This window comes from Hypanus sabinus, chromosome 3, assembly GCF_030144855.1.
Source record: "Hypanus sabinus isolate sHypSab1 chromosome 3, sHypSab1.hap1, whole genome shotgun sequence".
NCBI classification, from domain to species: Eukaryota; Metazoa; Chordata; class Chondrichthyes; order Myliobatiformes; family Dasyatidae; genus Hypanus; species Hypanus sabinus.
In genome coordinates this window covers 5536986-5557683 of record NC_082708.1, presented here as the reverse complement: position 1 = coordinate 5557683, position 20698 = coordinate 5536986, and the positions used below count along the sequence as shown (strand labels likewise).

Here is a 20698-nt window from a genome sequence, read left to right as displayed (position 1 = left end):
GTGTTGTAGTTTACAACCAAGCAGCAAGGAGTGTTATGTATTTAATATTTGTGCAATCTTGTAAACATGTTGATTAAGCATTTTTTGTTTAAATGATATGTTATTGTTATATTTTCAAAATACATGGATAGCATACGTTATTACTCCACTGTGTCAGAAGCGCACGCCCTGCTTAAAGTGAAAAACAAAACTAAGACCCTTTCCCTTGGACTCCTGTCCTTTTCTTGCAACTAGTTTAATGTTTTGGATTTATAAAACATAATATTCATTCCTCTGAACTTGAAGCAATTCACTTCTTTCCCGTGACCCTGATAAACAGAGAATTCCTGTCTCTTGGTTTATCATCGTGATGTCTGGTTAGTGATGTCCTTCTGCAGCTGTACACAGTTTCACTGAGCTGTAAGTCATTGCAGACTGAACAACAGATCCAATCAAACTGTGTATGGGCTACTTTATCTATTCATATTTATTGTGCTTTTTAATTATTGTTCTTCTTTATTGTAAAGTTTTTTTGTGCTGCATCAGATCCAGAGTAACAATTATTTTGTCCTCCTTTACACTTGTGTACTGGAAATGACATTAAACAATCTTGAATGACAATTGGAATTATAGAAAAGTACAGCACACCAACAGGCCCTTCTGCCCATCTAACCCATGCCAAACCATTTAAACTACCCACTCCCATCGATTTACACCAGGACCATAGCCCTCCATACCCCTGTCATCCTCGTACCTATCCAAACTTCCCTTAAATTTTGAAATTAAGCTAGCATGTACCACTTCCACTGGCAGCTCGTTCCACACTCTCAAGACCCACTGAGTGAACAATTTTCCCCTCATGTTCCCATTAAACTTTCCACCTTTCACCCTTAACCCATGACTCTGGTTGTAGTCCCACCCAACCTCAGTGGAAAAAGCTTGCTTGCATCTACCCTATCTATACCCTCATAATGTTGTACACCTCTATCAAGTCTCCCTCAATCTTCTACATTCCAAGGAATAAAGTCCTAACCTATTCAATCTTTCCTTATAACTCAGGTCCTCCAGACCCGGCAACATCCTTAGAAATTTTCTCTGTACTCTTTCAACCTTGTTTACATCTTTCCTGTAGGTGGGTGACCAAAACTGCACACAAGACTACAAATTAGTCTCATCAATGTCTTCTACAACTTCAGTATAACATCCCATCTCCTCTACCAATGCCAATGCCAAAAGCTTTCTTTACAACCCTATCTGCAGTTCTACCACTTTCAGTGAATTATGTTCCTGTATTCCTTTGTTCTCCCTCTTTTCAGACCCTACCATTCACAGTGGAAGACCTGCCCTGCTTGCACCTACCAAAGTGCAATTGTCCCCATTAAATTCATCTGCCATTTACTGCCCATTTTTCCAGCTGATGCAGATCCCACGGCATGCCATGATAGCCTTCCTCACTGTAATCTACTCCCCCAATCTTGCTGTCATCCACAAATTTGCTGATCCAGTTAACCATATTATCATCCAGATCATTATTCCAGTTTTCTTTGCTCAGACTCCAAGTAGAGCTAGAGGTGTGATGTCCCTGGAATTTTTCTTTCTATTTTTCACTTTCTCTCCCTCTCTCTCTCTTTCTGTATTTACCTCTGTGTATCTTGTATCCCTTCCGGTATTCAATTCTCTATCTGACGTAAAGACAAATGAATAGTGGGATTATTGACTCTGTAAAGACCTGCAGATAGTGAGATTATTGACCCTGTAAAGACAAACGGATAGTGGGATTATTGACTCTGTAAAGACACACGGATAGTGGGATTATTGACTCTGTAAAGACACACGGATAGTGGGATTATTGACCCTGTAAAGACAAACGGATAGTGGGATTATTGACCCTGTAAAGTCACGCGGATATTGGGATTATTGACCCTGTAAAGACAAACGGATAGTGGGATTATTGACCCTGTAAAGTCACGCGGATAGTGGGATTATTGACCCTGTAAAGACAAACGGATAGTGGGATTATTGACCCTGTAAAGTCACAAGGATAGTGGGATTATTGACTGTAAAAACGGGCGGATAGTGAGATTATTGACTCTGTAAAGACGTGCGGACAGTGGGATTATTGACTGTAAAGACAGTCTGATAGTGAGATTATTGACTGTAAAGACGCACGGATAGTGGGATTATTGACAGAATTATTTCATTTATTTATTTAGTGATACAGTGCGGAGAAGGTCCTCCCGGCCCTTTGAGCCACTCTGCCTCAACAACACCGAACACAGCCGATTTACCCTAACCTAATCACAGGCCAATATTCAATGATCAATTAACCCACATGCCATGTCTTTGGATAGTGGGAGGAAACCAGAGGACCCAGAGAAAACCCAGGCATTCCACGGGGAGTACCATAAGGACCTTAAGATATAGGAGCAGAATTAGGCCTTTTGGCCCATTGAGCGCTCCATCACTGATACACTTTCTGAACTATGAAGAGGGGTGAACAGTTGAAGTTTCAGGCCGAAACCCTTCATCAGGACTGGAAAGAAAGGGAGAAGAAGCCCGAATAAGGGGAAGGTTGGTGGTGGGGGAAGAAGTGAGATGCTGGGAGGTGATATGTGGAAGTGAAAAAGGACTGGAGAAGGAGGAATCAGATCAGAAAGGAGAGTGGACCATGGGAGAAAGGGAAAAAGGAAGGGAACCAGAGGGAGTTGAGGGATAGGTGAGAAGAGAAGGGATGAGAGGGGAACCTGAAATGAGAATGAAAAAATAGAGAAGAGAGTTGGAAATATTACCGTAAGTCAGAGAAATCGATGTTTATGCCATCAGGTTGGAGGCCAACCGCAGGAATATGAGGTCTTACTCCTCCAACCCGAGTTTGGCCTCATCGTCACAGTAGGGGTGACCACGGACAAACATGTGAAAATGGGAATGGGAAGTCAGAAATGGGCAGCCAGCTGGAGATCCTGCCTTCTACAACAGACAGAGTGAAGGTGTTCGCTGAAGCAGTTTCCCCAAGATATGTCAAGTCTCACCGATGTAGAGAAGCGCACATCAGCAGCACTGGATACAGTAGATGCTCCTGATGGACTAGCAAGTGAAGTGTCTCCTTGTTATTCTTCAGAACTAGTGTCACAAGTTCACTCAACCCCCAGCCCCACATTATCCTAGGCACCCTACCATCTAGAGGGGAGAATCCTTCACGTGAAACAGAAGTCAGCAGTGGGGGGGGGGGGGATGCGGGGTTTGGAAGAGGTCACATTGTAGGAGAGAAAGAAGCAAAAAGTTTGGGAAACAACCGTTCGTGGTTGGGAACTCCACTACATCTGTAAACTGTCTTAAATCTTTCAGCCTGCTGTAGTCTCCATGGCTGCAAGTTCATTAACTCATTAGCTAATCAGTTACACAAGACTTGGATGAGACTGCATTTGGAATATTGTGTCCATTTTTGGGTGCCCTGCTGTGGGAAAGATGTTATTAAGTGGGAAGAGTGCAGAGGAGGCCTACAAGGACACAAGGGAACATTACAGCATAGCACAGTCCCTTCAGCCCATGATGTTGTGCCACACTTTTACCTACTCTAAAATCAAACTAAACCTTCCCTCCAACATAGCCTTCCATTTTTGGATCATCCTGTGATGGAGGCAGGGACTTTTTACATTGGAGTGGTGGAGAATGAGGGATGATTTTATAGAGTCGGTGCACTCCACTGGAGGCAGTGTGGTGCAGTGTCGAAGCTGGAGTCGGTGCAGAAGACAAGCCATATTATGTTTGTGTGCACACTGTTGTAACATTCATGGACTCAGGGACTTTGACTTTTTTGTGTGTGTGGCTTTATCTTACTGCTGTCTTATATGTGGTATATGTGCTATGTGTGACTGTTGGTGCTGGGTTTTGCACCTTGGCTCTGGAGTAACGCTGTTTTATTTGGCTGTGTTCATGGATGGTTGAATGAGAACTTGAACTACATCTAAAATCATGAGGGGCTTGGATGGGGTGAATGCACGTAATGTTTTTTGTTTCCCAGGGGTGGGGAATCAGGAACCAGAGGGCAAAGGTTTAAGGTGAGAGGGGAGAGATGCAAGAGGGACCTGAGGCGCAACTTCTGCACCCAGAGGATGCTGCACATACAGAACGAGCAGCCAGAGAAAGATCATTAGATTGGAGTTGTCACACATACTATGAAAAATGCAGTGAAACGTGCCATTTGCATCAACAACCAACACAGTCCGAGGATGTATTGGGGGCAGCCCGCAAGTGTCGCTGCACTTTTGACACCAACATAGCTTGCCCACAAATTACTAACCCTAACCCGTACATCTTGGAATGTGGGAGGAAACCTGAGCACCTGCAGGAAACCTACACAGTGACAGGAGGAAATTACAAACTCCTTACAGACAGGGGTGGAATTCAACCCGGGTGGCTGGTGCTGTGACATCATAATGTTTCTTTGCTCTTCGACTTCTTCCCCTGTTCACAAGGAATCTCATCTCACCGTAGAATTCTAACTTAGAATTATGACTGTGTGGCTAAGCACGGCTCCAATGCCATATTTAAGTTTGCTGACGACAGCACTGTACTTGGCCAAAACAACCTCTCACTCAACATCAGCAAGACCAAGGAGATGATTATTAGTTAGAGGACAAAACCAGAGGTCCACGAGCCAGTCCTCAACGGAGGGTCAGAGGTGGAGAGGATCAGCAATTTTAAATTCCTTTGTGTTATAATTTCTGAGGACCTGCCCTGGGCCCAGCACATAAGTGCAATTACAAAGAAAGCACGACAGCATCTCCACTTCCTTTGGAATGTGCGGAGATTTGGCATGACATTTAGAACTTTGACAAATATAGCTGTGTGGTGGAGTGTATATTGACTGGCTGCATCACAGCCTGGTATGGAAACACCAATGCCCTTGAATGGAAAATTCTACAAAAGGTAGTGGATACGACCCAATCCATCACGGGTAAATCCCTCCCCGCCATTCAGCACACCTACAAGGAGCAGTGTTTCAGGAAAGCAGCATCCTCACCACCCGGGCCATGCTCTCATCTCACTGCTGTCATCAGGAAGGTGGTTCAGGAGCCTCAGGACTCACACCACCAGGTTCAGGAACAGTTATTACTCCTCAACAATCAGGCTCCTGAACCGGAGGGGACAACTTCACTCACCCCAACACTGAAGTGAGCTCACTTTCAAGGACTCTTCATCTCATGTCCTCGATATTTATTATTATTTCCCTTTTGTTTTTACAGAGTTTGTTGTCCTTTGCACACGGCTGTCCGCGCAGTCTCACTGATTCCGTTGTGGTTACTGGATTTACTGTGAATGCCCACAGAACAGAAGATGAATCTCAGGGTTGTAAACAGTGACATATGGGTACTTTGCTAATAAATTTACTTACAAATTTGAACTCTGAGCAGAGTCGGTTATCACTCTGACCCTGGCCACGTGACCTCTCACATGGTCCTCACGGGGCCCCTGAAGTGGCAACATCAGTCCTGGAGTGGATGCGCCCCACCCCACCCCCACCCCCGCTAATCCGAATCATCTTGAAGCGCTAGGGACACACAAGAGATTTCAGTAACTAAAACTATAAGGGAGGCAGACTCAGTTAACACTTTTAAAAGCCAGCTCAAAACCTATTTAACCTTGCTTTTATCTAACATCGTTTGGTCTTTTATTTTCATGTTTGTACTTCTACCATTGTAAAACACTTTAAGCCACGTCATCTCTGAAAAGAGATGAAAAGAGATTAAAACCTGGCACAGTGCAGTGTAGTCCACAATACAGTGCCAACATTTCAACCTCCTCCAAGATCCCTCCCACATCCTGCAGATGCTGGAAATCTGCAGCAAAGCACAAAACTCCAGAGGAACTCAGCCAGTCAGGCAGCATCTACCGGGATAAAACACTTGGGGCTTTTTTGTCCAGACTCTCTAACCCAACTGTCCATTCCTTTCCATGGATGCTACCTCACCCCATGAGTTCCTCCAGCATTGCTTCCTCCAACAGACTGTTAGAAAGATTGGAGTTAGAAAGGAGGGAGGAGAGAAGGGAGACTCAAATGCAATGTTATCAATTCTTCAGGGAGACAGACAGCCACACACACAGAGGCAGGAACTCTCTCTCTCTCTCACTCTCACACACGCACATACACACACAGAGGCAGGAACTCTCTCTCTCTCTCTCTCACACACGCACATACACACACAGAGGCAGGAACTCTCACACACGCACATACACACACAGAGGCAGGAACTCTCTCTCTCTCTCTCACTCTCACACACGCACATACACACACAGAGGCAGGAACTCTCTCTCTCTCTCACTCTCACACACGCACATACACACACAGAGGCAGGAACTCTCTCTCTCTCTCTCACTCTCACACACGCACATACACACACAGAGGCAGGAACTCTCACACACGCACATACACACACAGAGGCAGGAACTCTCTCTCTCTCTCTCACTCTCACACACGCACATACACACACAGAGGCAGGAACTCTCACACACGCACATACACACACAGAGGCAGGAACTCTCTCTCTCTCACACACACACACACACACACACACAGAGGCAGAAACTGTCTCTGTCTCTCACTCACACAGGGAAAGGTAATCACTCTTTCGCGTTCGCGCGCACGCACACACGCGGACTCACAGGGGCACGAACACCCACGTGGGCTCACTCTCTGTCTCGCACATAAACTCACAATCTCTCACACACACAGGCACACGCAAGGAGCGAGTCGGACACGCACCGACGCTGTCTATCTGCCCACCTACTTCCTGTCGACCCATTTTTAGACTCTATTAAATCAGATGACACTTCAACCATCCTTCCGCTATCCCTTTTCCGACCTATCCCCCTGTCCCGCCGCTCTCACACACTGTATTGAATTAAAGCACACACTCAAACATGCATCCTCCCAAAACTGTCTGTCCCTGCCGACTCAACGCCTGCAGTACCCGACCGGGTTTCTGCCGCGCATCGCCACCCCCCACCCCCACCCTCCACCGTACCTCAGTCCAGATGTGCTGCCCCGGCTCCAGGGGAAATCTCCTGGTCTCAGGTGCACACAATCTGTTTCCAGGTAAGATCTCCTGGTCTCAGGTGCACACAATCTGTTTCCAGGTAAGATCTCCCAGTCGCAGGTGCACACAATCTGTTTCCAGGTAAGATTTCCCGGTCCCAAGAGTACTGTACGGCCACAAGTCTATAGCTTTGCCGCCCCGGTCGTGAGATCAGCAGTCCCGGTCCCAGCTGTGGTCTCCCGGTCCTGGGCGTACAGTCCGGCTCCAGCTGTGGTCTCCCGGTCCTGGGCGTACAGTCCAGTTGTAGCTGTGGTCTCCCGGTCCTGGGCGTACAGTCCAGTTGTAGCTGTGGTCTCCCGGTCCTGGGCGTACAGTCCAGTTGTAGCTGTGGTCTCCCGGTCCTGGGCGTACAGTCTAGTTGTAGCTGTGGTCTCCCGGTCCTGGGCGTACAGTCCAGTTGTAGCTGTGGTCTCCCGGTCCTGGGCGTACAGTCCAGTTGTAGCTGTGGTCTCCCGGTCCTGCGCGTACAGTCCGGTTGTAGCTGTGGTCTCCCGGTCCTGGGCGTACAGTCCAGTTGTAGCTGTGGTCTCCCGGTCCTGCGCGTACAGTCCGGTTGTAGCTGTGGTCTCCCGGTCCTGGGCGTACAGTCCAGTTGTAGCTGTGGTCTCCCGGTCCTGCGCGTACAGTCCGGTTGTAGCTGTGGTCTCCCGGTCCTGGGCGTACAGTCCAGTTGTAGCTGTGGTCTCCCGGTCCTGCGCGTACAGTCCAGTTGTAGCTGTGGTCTCCCGGTCCTGGGCGTACAGTCCAGTTGTAGCTGTGGTCTCCCGGTCCTGGGCGTACAGTCCGGTTCCAGCCGCACTCGCACCGGCCGCAGTTCCCCGGGAAGGACACGCGTTCCCTTTTCGCCAGAGCGCATGCGCGGAGCTAGCCCTCTGCTGGAGTGCGTCTACATTGCGCAGGTGCGCTCAGCTGTCACATGGTGGGGGGGTGCAGGGCGGGTGGTACGGCCATTCGGGCCGTCCTGGCGCTGCCCGCAGATTTGAGATTCAAGGTTGTTTAATGTTCAAATTTTAAAGTATCAGAGTACAGCTCATAAATATAACCACATACAATACGGAGATTCATTTTCTTGCGGGCATACCCAGCAAATCTATAGAATAGTAACTACAACAGAATCAGTGAAAGATCAACCAGAGTGCAGAAAACAACAAACTGTGCAAATACAAATATAAATAAATAGCAACAAATAACGAGCACGTGAGATAACAAGATAATTAGGAACACTTTGATGGATGGACACGTGAGTATAGTCATCCCCTTTGTTCAAGAGCCTGATGGTTGAGGGGTAGTAACTGTTCTTGAAACTGATGGTAGTAGTGAGAAGAGAGAGTCTCTGATTATGGATGCAGCCTTCCTGTGTGACAGTGTTTTGTGCAGATGTGCTCAATGGTTGGGAGAGCTTTACCCGTAATGTACTGAGCTGAATCCACTACCTTTTATAGGATTTTCCATCAAAGACTTCGGTGTTGAACACCCTGATGGCAGTGGGACAAATGAAACAGACACATGAGACATTGGAGGAACCCAGCAGTTCAGGCAGCCTCAGTGGAGGGAAATGGAGTTGACTGTCAATTTTCCTCCACGGATGCTGCCTGACCTATGGGTCTCTCCATAACCTGGTGTGTTTTCCCCATAGTTACAGTTCATTCCCTTCCCCTAACACCCAGGGTAGACAGTAAGACTGCATAGACAACTATAAAAGTGTACTTACAATGATAGCACGGCAGCACCTTTACTTTCTTAGGAGATTCAGAATGACATGTAAAACATCGACAAACTTCTATAGATATGTGGTGGAGAGTATATTGACTGGTTGACTCACAGCCTGGTATGGAAACACCAATGCCCTTTAATGTGAAATCCTTACAAAAGTAGTGGATACGGCCTAGTCAATCACTGGTAAAGCCCTCCCCAACATTGAGCATATCTACATGGAGCATTGTCGCAGGAAAGCAACATCCATCATCAGAGATTCCCACTACCCAGTTCATGCTCTCTTCTTGCTGCTGCCATCAGGAGCCTCAGAACTCACACCACCAGCTTCAGGAATCATTACTACCCCTCAAACATCGGGCTCTTGAACCAGAGGGGATAACTTTACTAGCTCCAAATCTGAACTACTCCCATAACCCATGGACTCACTTTCAAGGAGTCTTTATCTGATGCTATCAATATTTACTGCTTGCTTGCTTACTTATTATTATTGTTTCACTTTCTTTCTTTCTTTTTGTATTTGCAGTTGTTGTCCTTTGCACATTGGTTGACCACTGTTGGTTCTATTATTGATTCTATTATTGTTATTAGATTTATTCAGTATGCCTGCAAAAAATGAATCTCAGGGTTTTATATAGTGTCATATACAGTGCCTATAAAAAGTATTCACCCCACCCCAGGAAGTTGGGTACCCCAGAGAGTGTGTGGAGGGAGGGAGAGGGAGGGAGAGGGTGGGAGAGGGTGGGAGAGGGAGAGGGAGGGGGAGGGAGGGAGAGGGAGGGGGAGAGGGAGGGAAAGAGGGAGGGAGAGAGGGAGGGAGAGAGGGAGGGAGAGAGGGAGGGAGAGAGGGAGAGGGAGGGAGAGGGAGGGGGAGAGGGAGGGAGAGGGAGGGGGAGAGGGAGGGAGAGGGAGGGGGAGAGGGAGGGAGAGGGAGGGGGAGAGGGAGGGAAAGAGGGAGGGAGAGAGGGAGGGAGAGAGGGAGGGAGAGAGGGAGGGAGAGAGGGAGGGAGAGAGGGAGGGAGAGAGGGAGGGGGAGAGCGAGAGAGAGAGCGAGAGCGAGCACTGAACAGCTCGTGGATTGTCATGGTTACAAAAGGGTGGAGCTATATGATGGACAGCTGGCATTCAGCATGTTTGGGATATATATAAGGTCAGTGGGCTTTTCAGACAAACACATGGAAGTAACAGACAGAAATAGACACTGGATGAGCTTTGAGTGCCCACAAAGGGTGGGCTTGCTCACAGTGTGGAAAAGGGGTGACCAGTGGAAAGCTGTTGATGTGTTTAACCCTTGCCTGGGTTGATAGCTTTACTGTGTGAAGACGGTACCCTTTTGTGTGGTCACAGTCAGTGACTTTAACAGGACTTCGGAGGACAAAAAGTGGAAGAATCGACAGCATCAGATTACTTGGAAAACAAATCACCTCTCTCTCTCTCCTCAGTCTACTCATCTCAATACAGTATCACGAACTGAACTGACGTCATTCCTATACCATTGTAAGACTGTATCATTTACCACCTAAGCTTACAGAAGTTTGGGCTTTATATTTACACACTTATATATGCATAAACTCTGCTAACCTGTTTATCTGGTTTTATTACTATATTATGTAGATACTAATAAATAGTGCTTTGTTGTAGCAAAACCAGACTCGTGTTCCATTTCTGCTGGTTATTTTAACCTGTTGTGGGGTACGTAACAAATTCACTGCAGAAACATAGAAAACCTACAGCACAATACAGGCCCTTCAGCACAAAGTTGTGCCGAACATGTCCCTACCTCAGAAGTTACTAGGCTTACCCATAGCCCTCTATTTTTCTAAGCTCCATGTACCTATCCAAAAGTCTCTTAAAAGACCCTATCATATCCACCTCCACCACCGTTGCTGGCAACCCATTTCACACACTCACCATTCTGAGTAAAAAAACTTACCCCTGACATCTCCTCTGTACCTATTCCCTAGCACTTTAAACCTGTGTCCTCCTGTGGCAACCATTTCAGCCCTGGGAAAAAGCCTCTGACTATCCACACGATCAATGCTTCTCATCATCTCATACACCTCTATCAGGTCACCTCTCATCCTCCGTCGCTCCAAGGAGAAAAGGCTGAGTTCACTCAAACTATTCTTATAAGGAATGCTCCCCAATCCAGGCAACATCCTTGTAAATCTCCTCTGCGCCCTTTCTGTAGATTCCACATCCTTCCTGAAGTGAGGCAACCAGAACTGAGCACAGTGCTCCAAGTAGGGTCTGACCAGGCTCCTATATAGCTGCAACATTACCTCTCGGCTCTTAAACTCAATCCCACGATTGATGAAGGCCAATACACCATACGCCTTGTTAGCTACAGAGTCAGCCTGTGCAGCTGCTTTGAGCGTCCTATGGACTCAGACCCCAAGATCCCTCTGATCGTCCACACTGCCAAGAGTCTTACCATTAATACTATATTCTGCCATCATATTTGACCTACCAAAATGAACCTCTTCACACTTAACTGGGTTGAACTCCATCTGCCACTTCTCAGCCCAGTTTTGTATCCTATCAATGTCCAGCTATAACCTCTGACAGTCCTCCACACTATCCACAACACCTCCAACCTTTGTGTCATCAGCAAATTTACTAGCCCATCCCTCCACTTCCTCATCCAGGTCATTTATAAAAATCACGAAGAGTATGAGTCCCAGAACAGATCCTTGAGGTACACCACTGGTGACCGACCTCCACGCAGAATATGACCCATCTACAACCACTCTTTGCCTTCTGTGGGCAAGCCAGTTCTGAATCCACAAAGCAGTGTCCCCTTGGATCCCATGCCTCCTTACTTTCTCAGTAAGCCTTGCATGGGGTACCTTATCAAATGCCTTGCTGAAATCCATATACACTACATCTACTGCTCTTACTTCATCAATGTGCTTAGCCAGATCCTCGAAAAATTCAATAAGGCTCATAAGGCAGAACCTGCCCTTGACAAAACCATGCTGACTATTCCTAATCATATTATACCTCTCCGAATGTTCATAAATCCTGCCTCTCAGGATCTTCTCCATCAACTTACTAACCACTGAGTTACGACTCACTGGTCTATAGTTTCCTGGGCTATCTCTACTCCCTTTCTTAAATAAAGGAATAACATTCGCAACCCTCCAATCCTTCGGAACCTCTCCTGTCCCCATTGATGATGCAAAGATCATTGTCAGAGGCTCAGCAATCTCCTCCCTCACTTCCCACAGTAGCTTGGGTACATTTCGTCCAGTCCCGACGACTTATCCAATTTGATGATCTTTTCCAAAAGCTCCAGCGTATCCTCTTTCTTAATATCTACATGCTCAAGCTTCTCAGTCTGCTGCAAGTCATCACTACAATCACTAAGATCCTTTTCCATAGTGAATACTGTAGTAAAGTATTCATTGAATACCTCTGCTATTTCCTCTGGTTCCATACACACTTTCCCACTGTCACATTTGATAGATCCTATTCTTTCACAACTTATCCTCTTGCTCTTCACATACTTGTAGAATGCCTTGCGGTTTTCCTTAATTCTGCCCGCCAAGATCTTCTCAGGGCCCCTTCTGGCTCTCCTAATTTCCTTCTTAAGCTCCTTCCTAGTAGCCTTATAATCTTCTAGATATCTAACATTACCTAGTTCTCTAAACCTTTTGTAAGCTTTTTTCTTCTTGACTAGATTTACAACAGCCTTTGTACACCACGATTCCTGTACCCTACCATAACTTCCCCGTCTCATTGGAACCTACCTATACAGAACTCTACAGAAATATCCCGAATATTTGCCACATTTCTTCCGTACTTTTCCTTGAGAACATCTGTTTCCCATTTAAGCCTCCAATTTCCTGCCTGACAGCCTCATAATTCCCCTTACTCAAATTAAACACTTTTCTAACTTGTCTGTTCCTATCTCTCTCCAATGCTAATGTAAAGGAGATAAAATTATGATCACTATCTCCAAAATGCACTCCCACTGAGAGATCTGACACCTGACCAGGTTTATTTCCCAATACCAGATCAAGTACAGCCTCTACTCTTGTAGGCTTATCTACATACTGTGTCAAGAAACATTCCTGAACACACCTAACAAACTCCACCTCATCCAAACCCCTTTCTTTAGGGAGATGCCAACTGATATTTGGGAAATTAAATCTCCCATCACGACAACTCTGTTATTATTACACCTTTCCAGGATCTGTTTCCCTATCTGCTCCTCGATATCCCTGTTACCATTGGGCACCCAGTAAAGTTATTGACCCCTTCCTGTTCCTAACCTCCACCCACAGAGACTCCGTAGACAATCCCTCCATGGTGTCCACCTTTTCTGCAGCCGTGACACTATCTCTGACCAACAGTGCCACGCCCCCACCTTTTTGCCTCCCTCCCTGTCTTTTCTGAAACATCTAAAAACTGGCACTTGAAGTAACCAATCCCATCTCTGAGCCATCCAAGTCTCTGTAATGGCCACCACATCATATCTCCAAGTACTGATCCACACTCTAAGCTCATCCGCTTTGTTCACAACACTGTGATTCAATGCTGTAAAATAATAAAACCTGAAAACTTCTGGGGGGTGAATACTTTTTTTAGCATTGTATGTACTTTGATAATAAACTTACTTTGAAATTTGAGACAGCTTCAGCCCACAGGCCTTCCTCAGACAGGGCACTGAGTACAAGAGTTGGGATGTTATGTTGAAGTTCTACGAGTCATTGGTGAGGCTGCACTTTTGACTTTTGGTCACAGGAAAGACTAGAAAGAGTACAGAGAATATTTACAAGGCAGGTCACAAAATGGGGAGGAATTTCCTAATCCAGGAGGCACTAAATCTGTGGAATTCAGGGTATACAGTACTTGAAGCTGAGGTTTATAGGCTCTTGATTAATAAGAGCATCAAAGATTATGGGAAGAAGGCAGAAGAACGGGGTTGAAAGGGAATATAAATTAGCCATGCTGGAGCCGGATGGATTAACTCTGCTTCTGTGTCTTATGGTCTTACATTTAACAAGATTGAAAAGGTACATGGATAGGACAGTTTAGAGGGATTAGAGGGATACGGGAAAATCTATGTGGCAATAATAAGCTAAGAGATTAGTTTAGTTAGCTATATGAATACTAATCTAATTAGTTGGGCACAGCATTGTGGGCCGAAGGGTCTGTTCCCATGTTCTACATAATTCCAAGTAGTAACTTTAAAAGATAAATACAAATGAGAACTGGTAGAACTGTTTAAAAAAAAACATTTTATTACAAAACTCAACAGATAGCACCAAGACGCCATTGTAGCATAGTGGTTGAAGCAGCACTATTACAGCTTGGCGCGTCAGGAGTTCGGAGTTTACTCTTAGGTGGTCTCTGTTACAAAGTTTGCACAATCTCCCCGAGACCACATGGGTTTTCTCCAGGTGCTCCAGTTTCCTCCCACAGTCCAACCCCCTCCAGTTTAGTATGTTAGTTGTCCTGAGATTCGGCTCGGGTTAAATAAGTGGGTTGCTGCATGGCACTGTTCGGTGTTCCTGCTCCGCGCTGGATCTTTAACTAAATAATTAAATTAAATTAGACACCTGACAGTGAGTAATTCTGATGAGAATCAACCCTCCAGCCATAATCTAGAACTCGCCTATATGGGGAACACACAATGTCAAAATTCCCTTCAGGGAGAGGAGTTATAGAGTTTAGGATGAGATGGGCTCTTCCGGCCCAACGAGCTATGACATCCTGCAACCCATCTATTTTACCCTAGCCTAACCACAGGATAACTTACAATGGCTAAACTGCCTACTAACCCGTACATCCTTGGACTGTGGAAGGAAACCCGAGCACCCAGAGGAAACCCATGCATACATGGGAACAGTGTTCAATCTCCTTACAGCTGGGATTGAACTCCCCAAGCTATAATCGTGTCGCGCTAACTGCTATGCTACTGTGGCGCCTCTTGAACAACAATAGCTCATTATGGTGTAATATGTCCACAAGGCAAACCTGGCCCAGAATCTGGAGCTTTCCACCGTCCTACAGTGTGAGTTAAACAAAACCCAAATTGCGAATGGAATTTTTTTTATTGGGAAAGGATGTTATAGGGGTTAGGCAAATGAAGTTCAGGTCAGCCAAGGGGAATGTTATCAAAACGCTGAATGGCCAAGGAAGGCTTGTTATCATGGAGGCATGAGAAAGTAACACACAAGCTTCTAGAGGAACTCAGCAGCTAGAGCAGTGTCTGTGGGAGGGAAGAAATTGTCGATGTTATGCAAGGATCTAGACAATAACTTGCTCTCCACCCCACAGATGCTCATCGAGCCACCGAGTTTCACCAGCAGCTTGACAGTTTGTTATCACGTGGACAATATCACTGTCTCCGAGCAGTGGTGTTAGAGGAAGGACACAGACACTGCCGTACCACCGTCTGTGCAGAGAGTGAGCTGATGATAGCCCCTCTCTTCCAAAGTGCTGAGGGTGTCTTGTGTCTGTCAGATCATCCACTGATCCTGGTCCTGTTCTGCACCCTCCATGTCGATCTACAGGGGAACAGAGGTTCAGTGAGTTCATGAAACAAAAGTCTACCAAGCAGTTAGATTCACGGTAGCACAGCCGTCAGTGTATACAGTGGCAGAGATCACCGATCAATTCCTGCTGCTGTCTGTGCCAAGTTTGTATGTTCTCCCCATGACCACGTGGATTTCCTCTGGGTGTTCTGGTATCTTTCCACATTGCAGGCGGGCAGGAAGGGTTAATGAGTTGTGGGAATGTTCATGTTAGTGAGCCTGGCCCAGCAAAATCACTGCTGATTTGATTTGACAAAACAACATTTTTCACTGCATGTCTCAATGAATAAGTGACAAATAAAGCTAATCTTTAAATCTATCATCATAAGGTTAAAACATAGAAGAGTACAGCACAGGAACAGGCCCTTTGGCCTACAAAGTTATGTTGAACCAATTAAATGAGTAATCAAATGTCCAACTAAACCAATCCCATCTGCCTGAACAATGTCCCTATCCTTCCATTTTTCTCATATTCATGTGCCTATCTAAACATCTTTTAAAAGTCTCTAATGTATCTGCCTCTACAACCACCCCTGGCAATGTGTTCCAGGCACCCACCACTCGCTGTGTAAAAAAAAAGCTTGCACTCACTTCTCCCTTGAGATTACTTCCTCACCCTCAATGCATGCCCTCTGGTAATAGACTTTTCAATCCTGAGAAGAAGATACTGCCTGTCTATACCTCTCATTATCTTCAAAACCTCTATCAGATGAAAAAGCATCTAGTGCTTTCCTGACATTTATGACAAATAAACTCTTCTCGAGCTTCCAGCTGGGTACCGGTATCAATCGAAACGTCTGTTAAATTCGATACTTGCACTTGGCTGGAAGCCTGAGAAGAGTTTGTTTCTCCAGCAGATCTCCTCCCAGCCTCTACCACTACAGAGAAAACAATCCAAGTTTGTTCAACCTCTCATTATAGCTCACGCCCTCTAATCTGGGCAGCATCCTTGTAAACCTCTTCTACACCCTCTCCAAAAGGTTGTCTAGTCGACACGTGGAAGAAAAATCCTAAGTTAAAATCACTCTTGGCAAAGAGGCACCTCAAAGCAAAGGCTCCAATGACAATAAATGAACAGTTGACATTTTGGGCTGAGACCTTCCTTCAGGACTGGCAAAAAAAGGGGGAAGATGCCAGAATGAAAATGTGGGAGAAGTGGAAGGAGGACTAGTTAGAAGGTGATAAGTGAAGCCAGGTGGGTGGGAAAGGTAAAGAGCTGGAGAGGAAGGAATCTGATAGGAGAAGAAAGAGGACCATGGAAAAAGGGAAGAAGGATGGGACCTAATGCGGTGATAGGCAGGTGAGAAGAAGAGGTAAAAGGCCAGAGTGGGAAATAGAAAGAGGAGGAAGTGGGAGGGAGAGAAATTACTGACAGGAGAAGTCAATGTTCATGCCATCAGGCTGGAAGCTACCTAGACAGAAAATGTCCAACCTGATGCCAGGAACATTGATTTTGCCTTCCAGTAACCTTTATCCATCCCCCTTCCTCAAGAAGGCGGCATCCAATTATAAGGAGCTTTAACACCAGGACAGCCATCTTTTCATTACTGCCATCAGGGAGGAGATACAGGAGCCTGAGGACACACTTAATATTTCAGGAACAGCTTTGCCGTCAGATTTCTGAATGGTCCATGAACACTACCTCATTATAAACACAAGGGATTCTACAGATGCTGGAAATCCAGAGCAACACATTGGAGAAAGTCAGCAGATCTCTATTATGGACTGAGAGTGGGAAGGGGGCAGGGAGAGGAAAGGGATTGGGAAGCACCAGAGAAACATTCTGTAATTATCAATAAACGAATTGTTTGGAATCAAATGAACTTGCCTGGTGACTCAGGACTGGGTGCAACTTACAGTCATGCCACCCATCCCCTCCAGCACTCCTTCTCTGCCACCTGTCCCACACCACTCCCGCAGTGCTCCACCCTCACCATTCCCAACACCTTCTCTGCCACCTGTCCCACACTCCTCCCACAGTGCTCCACCCTCACCATTCCCAACACCTTCTCTGCCACCTGTCCCACACCCCTCCCGCAGTGCTCCACCCTCACCATTCCCAACATCCTTTGCTCCTGCCAGTTTTACAAACTCACTTCACATTGACAAATACAGTACTGTACAAAAGTCTTAGCGTGCGCTCTCTCGTTCTCTCTCTATATAACATACACCTAAAAGTTTTGCACAGTACTATATGGAGAGAAAGATGTTAAATTTTTATATAATTTGAAGTTTTATCTGTGCAGTGGCAGGCTGTTACACCACCCACCTCATTTATTTCTCCGTCATCAGGTGACTCATTGTAATCGTTCATCTCGTCCATGTCCTGCATGTCTTCATCCTCCTCTGAATCTTCTTCGCTGTCCTCATCATCTTCATCATCCTCCTCCTCCTCATCATCATAATTCTGCTGTACGCAAACCCAACACACCGTTGAACATAGAGACGCAACATGAGGGTAAATCCCTGTGTGTTACGGCCACTTTCACCCCTGCACCAGAAAATCCATTTAATCCCTGACCAGCACACCACAGAAACTCCCTAATACGTAAATATATATAGCAAATAAAGTTGGTCCTCGGTGTCTGACACTCTTTTCTGTGTTAATTTTTCTGTTTACTACCCTGATGCACTGATGTTGGAATGATCTGTCAGATGGCACACAAACAAAAGCTTTCTATTCTGTCTCGATACCATAAGACCGACAAATATAGGAGCAGAATTAGGCCATTCAGCCCTTCAAGTCTGCTCCACCATTAAATCATGACAGATTTTTTCAACCTTATTTTCCTGCTTTCATAGAACATCACAGCATAGTACAGGTCCTTCAGCCCACAAAGTTGTTTTACATTTTAACCTACTCTAAGATCAACCTAACCCTTCCCTCCCACATAACCCTCCATTTTTCTTTCATCTATGAGCCTGTCTTAAATGTTCCTAATGTATCTCCCTCCACCACCAGCCCTGGCCGTCTATTCTACGCACCCACCACTTTCTGTGCAAACAAAAACTACCTCTGACATCCTCCCGATACTTTCTTCCAATCACCTTGAAATTATGCCCTCTCAGATTAACCACTTTCACCCTGGGGAAAGTCTCTGGCTGTCCTCTTGATCTAAGACTCTTGTCATCTTGACCTCTATCAAGTCACTTTTCATCTTCCTTTGCTCCAAAAAAAATAGCCCTCACTCAACCTATGCTCATCATGCTTTCTAAACCAGGCAGCATCCTGATAAATCTTCTTTGCCCCCTCTCTAAAGCTTCCACATCCTTCCTATACTGAGGCGACCAGAACTGAACACAATACTCCACCATCCGGCTGAATAAATTCCCTCTCAGTTCAAAGTTCAAAGTAAGTTTATTATCAAAGTATTTTCCTGCAGGCATTCACAGTAGAACAAAGAAATACAATAGAATCAATTAAAAACTACACACAAAGACTAACAACCAACGTGCAAAAGAGGACAAACTGTGCTAATATTAACAATATAATAATAACAAATAAATAATACTGAGAATATGAATTGTAAAGTCCTTGGAAATGAGTTCATAGGTTATGCTGGCATCTCACAAAACACCTAGACATTCTACATCTCAGTCTTAAAGGGTTATCTTCCATTCTGAGGCTGTACCCTCCGATGCTAGACTACGGAATCTCACCCTGGGGTCCACAGACCCCACAATTAATGGCATAAGGAAGGTGAAGAGCCCCTGTGCTAGACTCTCCCACATCCTCTCCACCTCCACTCTGTCCAGTAAACAGGGATAGCTTTTTTCAGTATCTCAGTACATGTGAAAATAGGAAACAGGAGTAGGCCACTTGGCCCGTCGAGCCTGCTCTGCCATTCAATAAGATCATGGCTGATATGACCATGGACTCATCTCCACCTACCTGCCTTTTCCCCAGAACCCTTAATTCCTTATTATGCAAAAATCTATCCAACCTTGTCTTAAATATATTTACTGAGGTAGCCTCCACTGCTTCATTGGGCAGAGAATTCCACAAATTCACCACTCTGAGAAAAGCAGTTCCTCCTCATCTCCATCCTAACTCTACTCCCCTGAATCTTGAATGTCCCTAGTTCTAGTCTTTCCTGCCTCTATCTTATCTATCCCTTTTGTAATTTTATGTTTCTATAGGATGTGACAATAATAAATCAATCATTACAGGTGTAAAAACTCCACCATAGATGGTCTCAAGCTCATCAGTGAAAGGACTTTGGCTTGCGCCTAGCAACCCCACCCAATAAAAACCCAGTGCCACAGAAACACTTACTGAACCTCTCAAAGATCTCATTCCTGAGAAGGATACACCAAGAAGATGGGCTACACCTGGGAAAACTTGAAAGACTGGCCCAGGACAGAGGACTCTGGCGAACTGCTGTCATTGGTCCATGCCCCAGAAGGGAAGATGGGTTTAAAAAGAAGACTGGTGTAAAGGAATACAGGGCTAATAGAGGGAAAGGAATCAGTGCACGCAGGCATTGACAAGGTGAGCACATAGAGCCTACTCCTCTGCTGCATTCTTCTACAAAAGTTGTTTTTGAAACAGTCAATTTCAGATCCAGAAAAGAATTGCTCAAATTTCCAGTGAACTCCATCTCCTCCACACCCCACCTACTTTATCATTTCCTATCAGAGTTACCTCATGTACAGACACTCCTGTGTCTAGAGTTAGTTTATGGACATACAATCAATCTATGTATATAAGCTACCTTATGTTTTTTATATTATAGTCTTCTTCATCTTATTGAGTTTGTTTGTACTACATTGGACCCAGAGTAACAATTATTTCATTCTCTTTTACACTCGAGCACAGCAAATGGCATTAAGTAATAGTGAATCTCAAATTCTTACTACTCAGGTTCCACAGCTCACCAGGGGTGAGGGGCAAGGGTTGAAATCAGACACTCACCTCAGAGGCTGGCTTTCCAATGGGAACCAGGGTGTTGTTCTTCTCAGCTATACTCTGTAACTGGCCGGAAACAGCAGAGAGAGAAATCAAAAGATAGTTTTAAACACAAGACATTCCGCAGATGCTGGAAATCCAGAGCAACACAGACAAAATGCTGGAGGAACTCAGCAGGTCAGACAGACAGCACCATGGAGAGGAATAAATGGTGGATGCTTTTTCCAGTCCCGATGAAGGGTCTCAGACTGAAATGTCAACTGTTATTCCTCTCCATAGATGCTGCATGGCCTGCTGAGTACCTCCAGCACTTTGCGTGGGTTGCAGAAGATAGATGTGAACTGCTCTCTGCAGAACTACTTGTTATTTCTATTCAAAAATTTAAAGTACATTTACTATCAAAGTATACAGTACACAACCCTGAGATTTGGCTTCTTGCAAGCAGCCACGAAACA

General features: G+C 45.5%; 2 protein-coding genes across 8 annotated transcripts in view; both read right to left on the bottom strand.

Annotated features, from left to right (window-relative positions):
• LOC132391006 (folate receptor alpha-like) overlaps window positions 1-13498 on the bottom strand; it is a 48571-nt gene extending 35073 nt beyond the window's left edge. Inside the window, exon 1 of one of the 3 annotated variants that reach the window (XM_059963609.1) lies at window positions 13412-13498. The gene's annotated coding sequence lies outside the window, so the exon portion shown is untranslated. Of the gene's footprint in view, window positions 1-1620; window positions 1640-7004; window positions 7883-13411 lie in introns of those variants that run through there. The other 2 variants (XM_059963608.1, XM_059963610.1) reach the window with 2 other exon arrangements.
• Window positions 13499-14015: 517 nt separating this feature from the next.
• Window positions 14016-20698, bottom strand: part of anapc15 (anaphase promoting complex subunit 15) — a 29278-nt gene continuing 22595 nt past the window's right edge. For 4 of the 5 annotated variants that reach the window (XM_059963607.1, XM_059963605.1, XM_059963603.1 and 1 more), the window contains 3 exons: window positions 20250-20309; window positions 17604-17744; window positions 14016-15307 (listed from right to left, as the gene is read on the bottom strand). In XM_059963607.1, the coding sequence (XP_059819590.1) occupies window positions 15260-15307; window positions 17604-17744; window positions 20250-20309 (249 nt within the window). In that variant the 3' untranslated portion in view covers window positions 14016-15259. The remainder of the gene's footprint in view (window positions 15308-17603; window positions 17745-20249; window positions 20310-20698) is intronic. The other variant, XM_059963606.1, reaches the window with a different exon arrangement.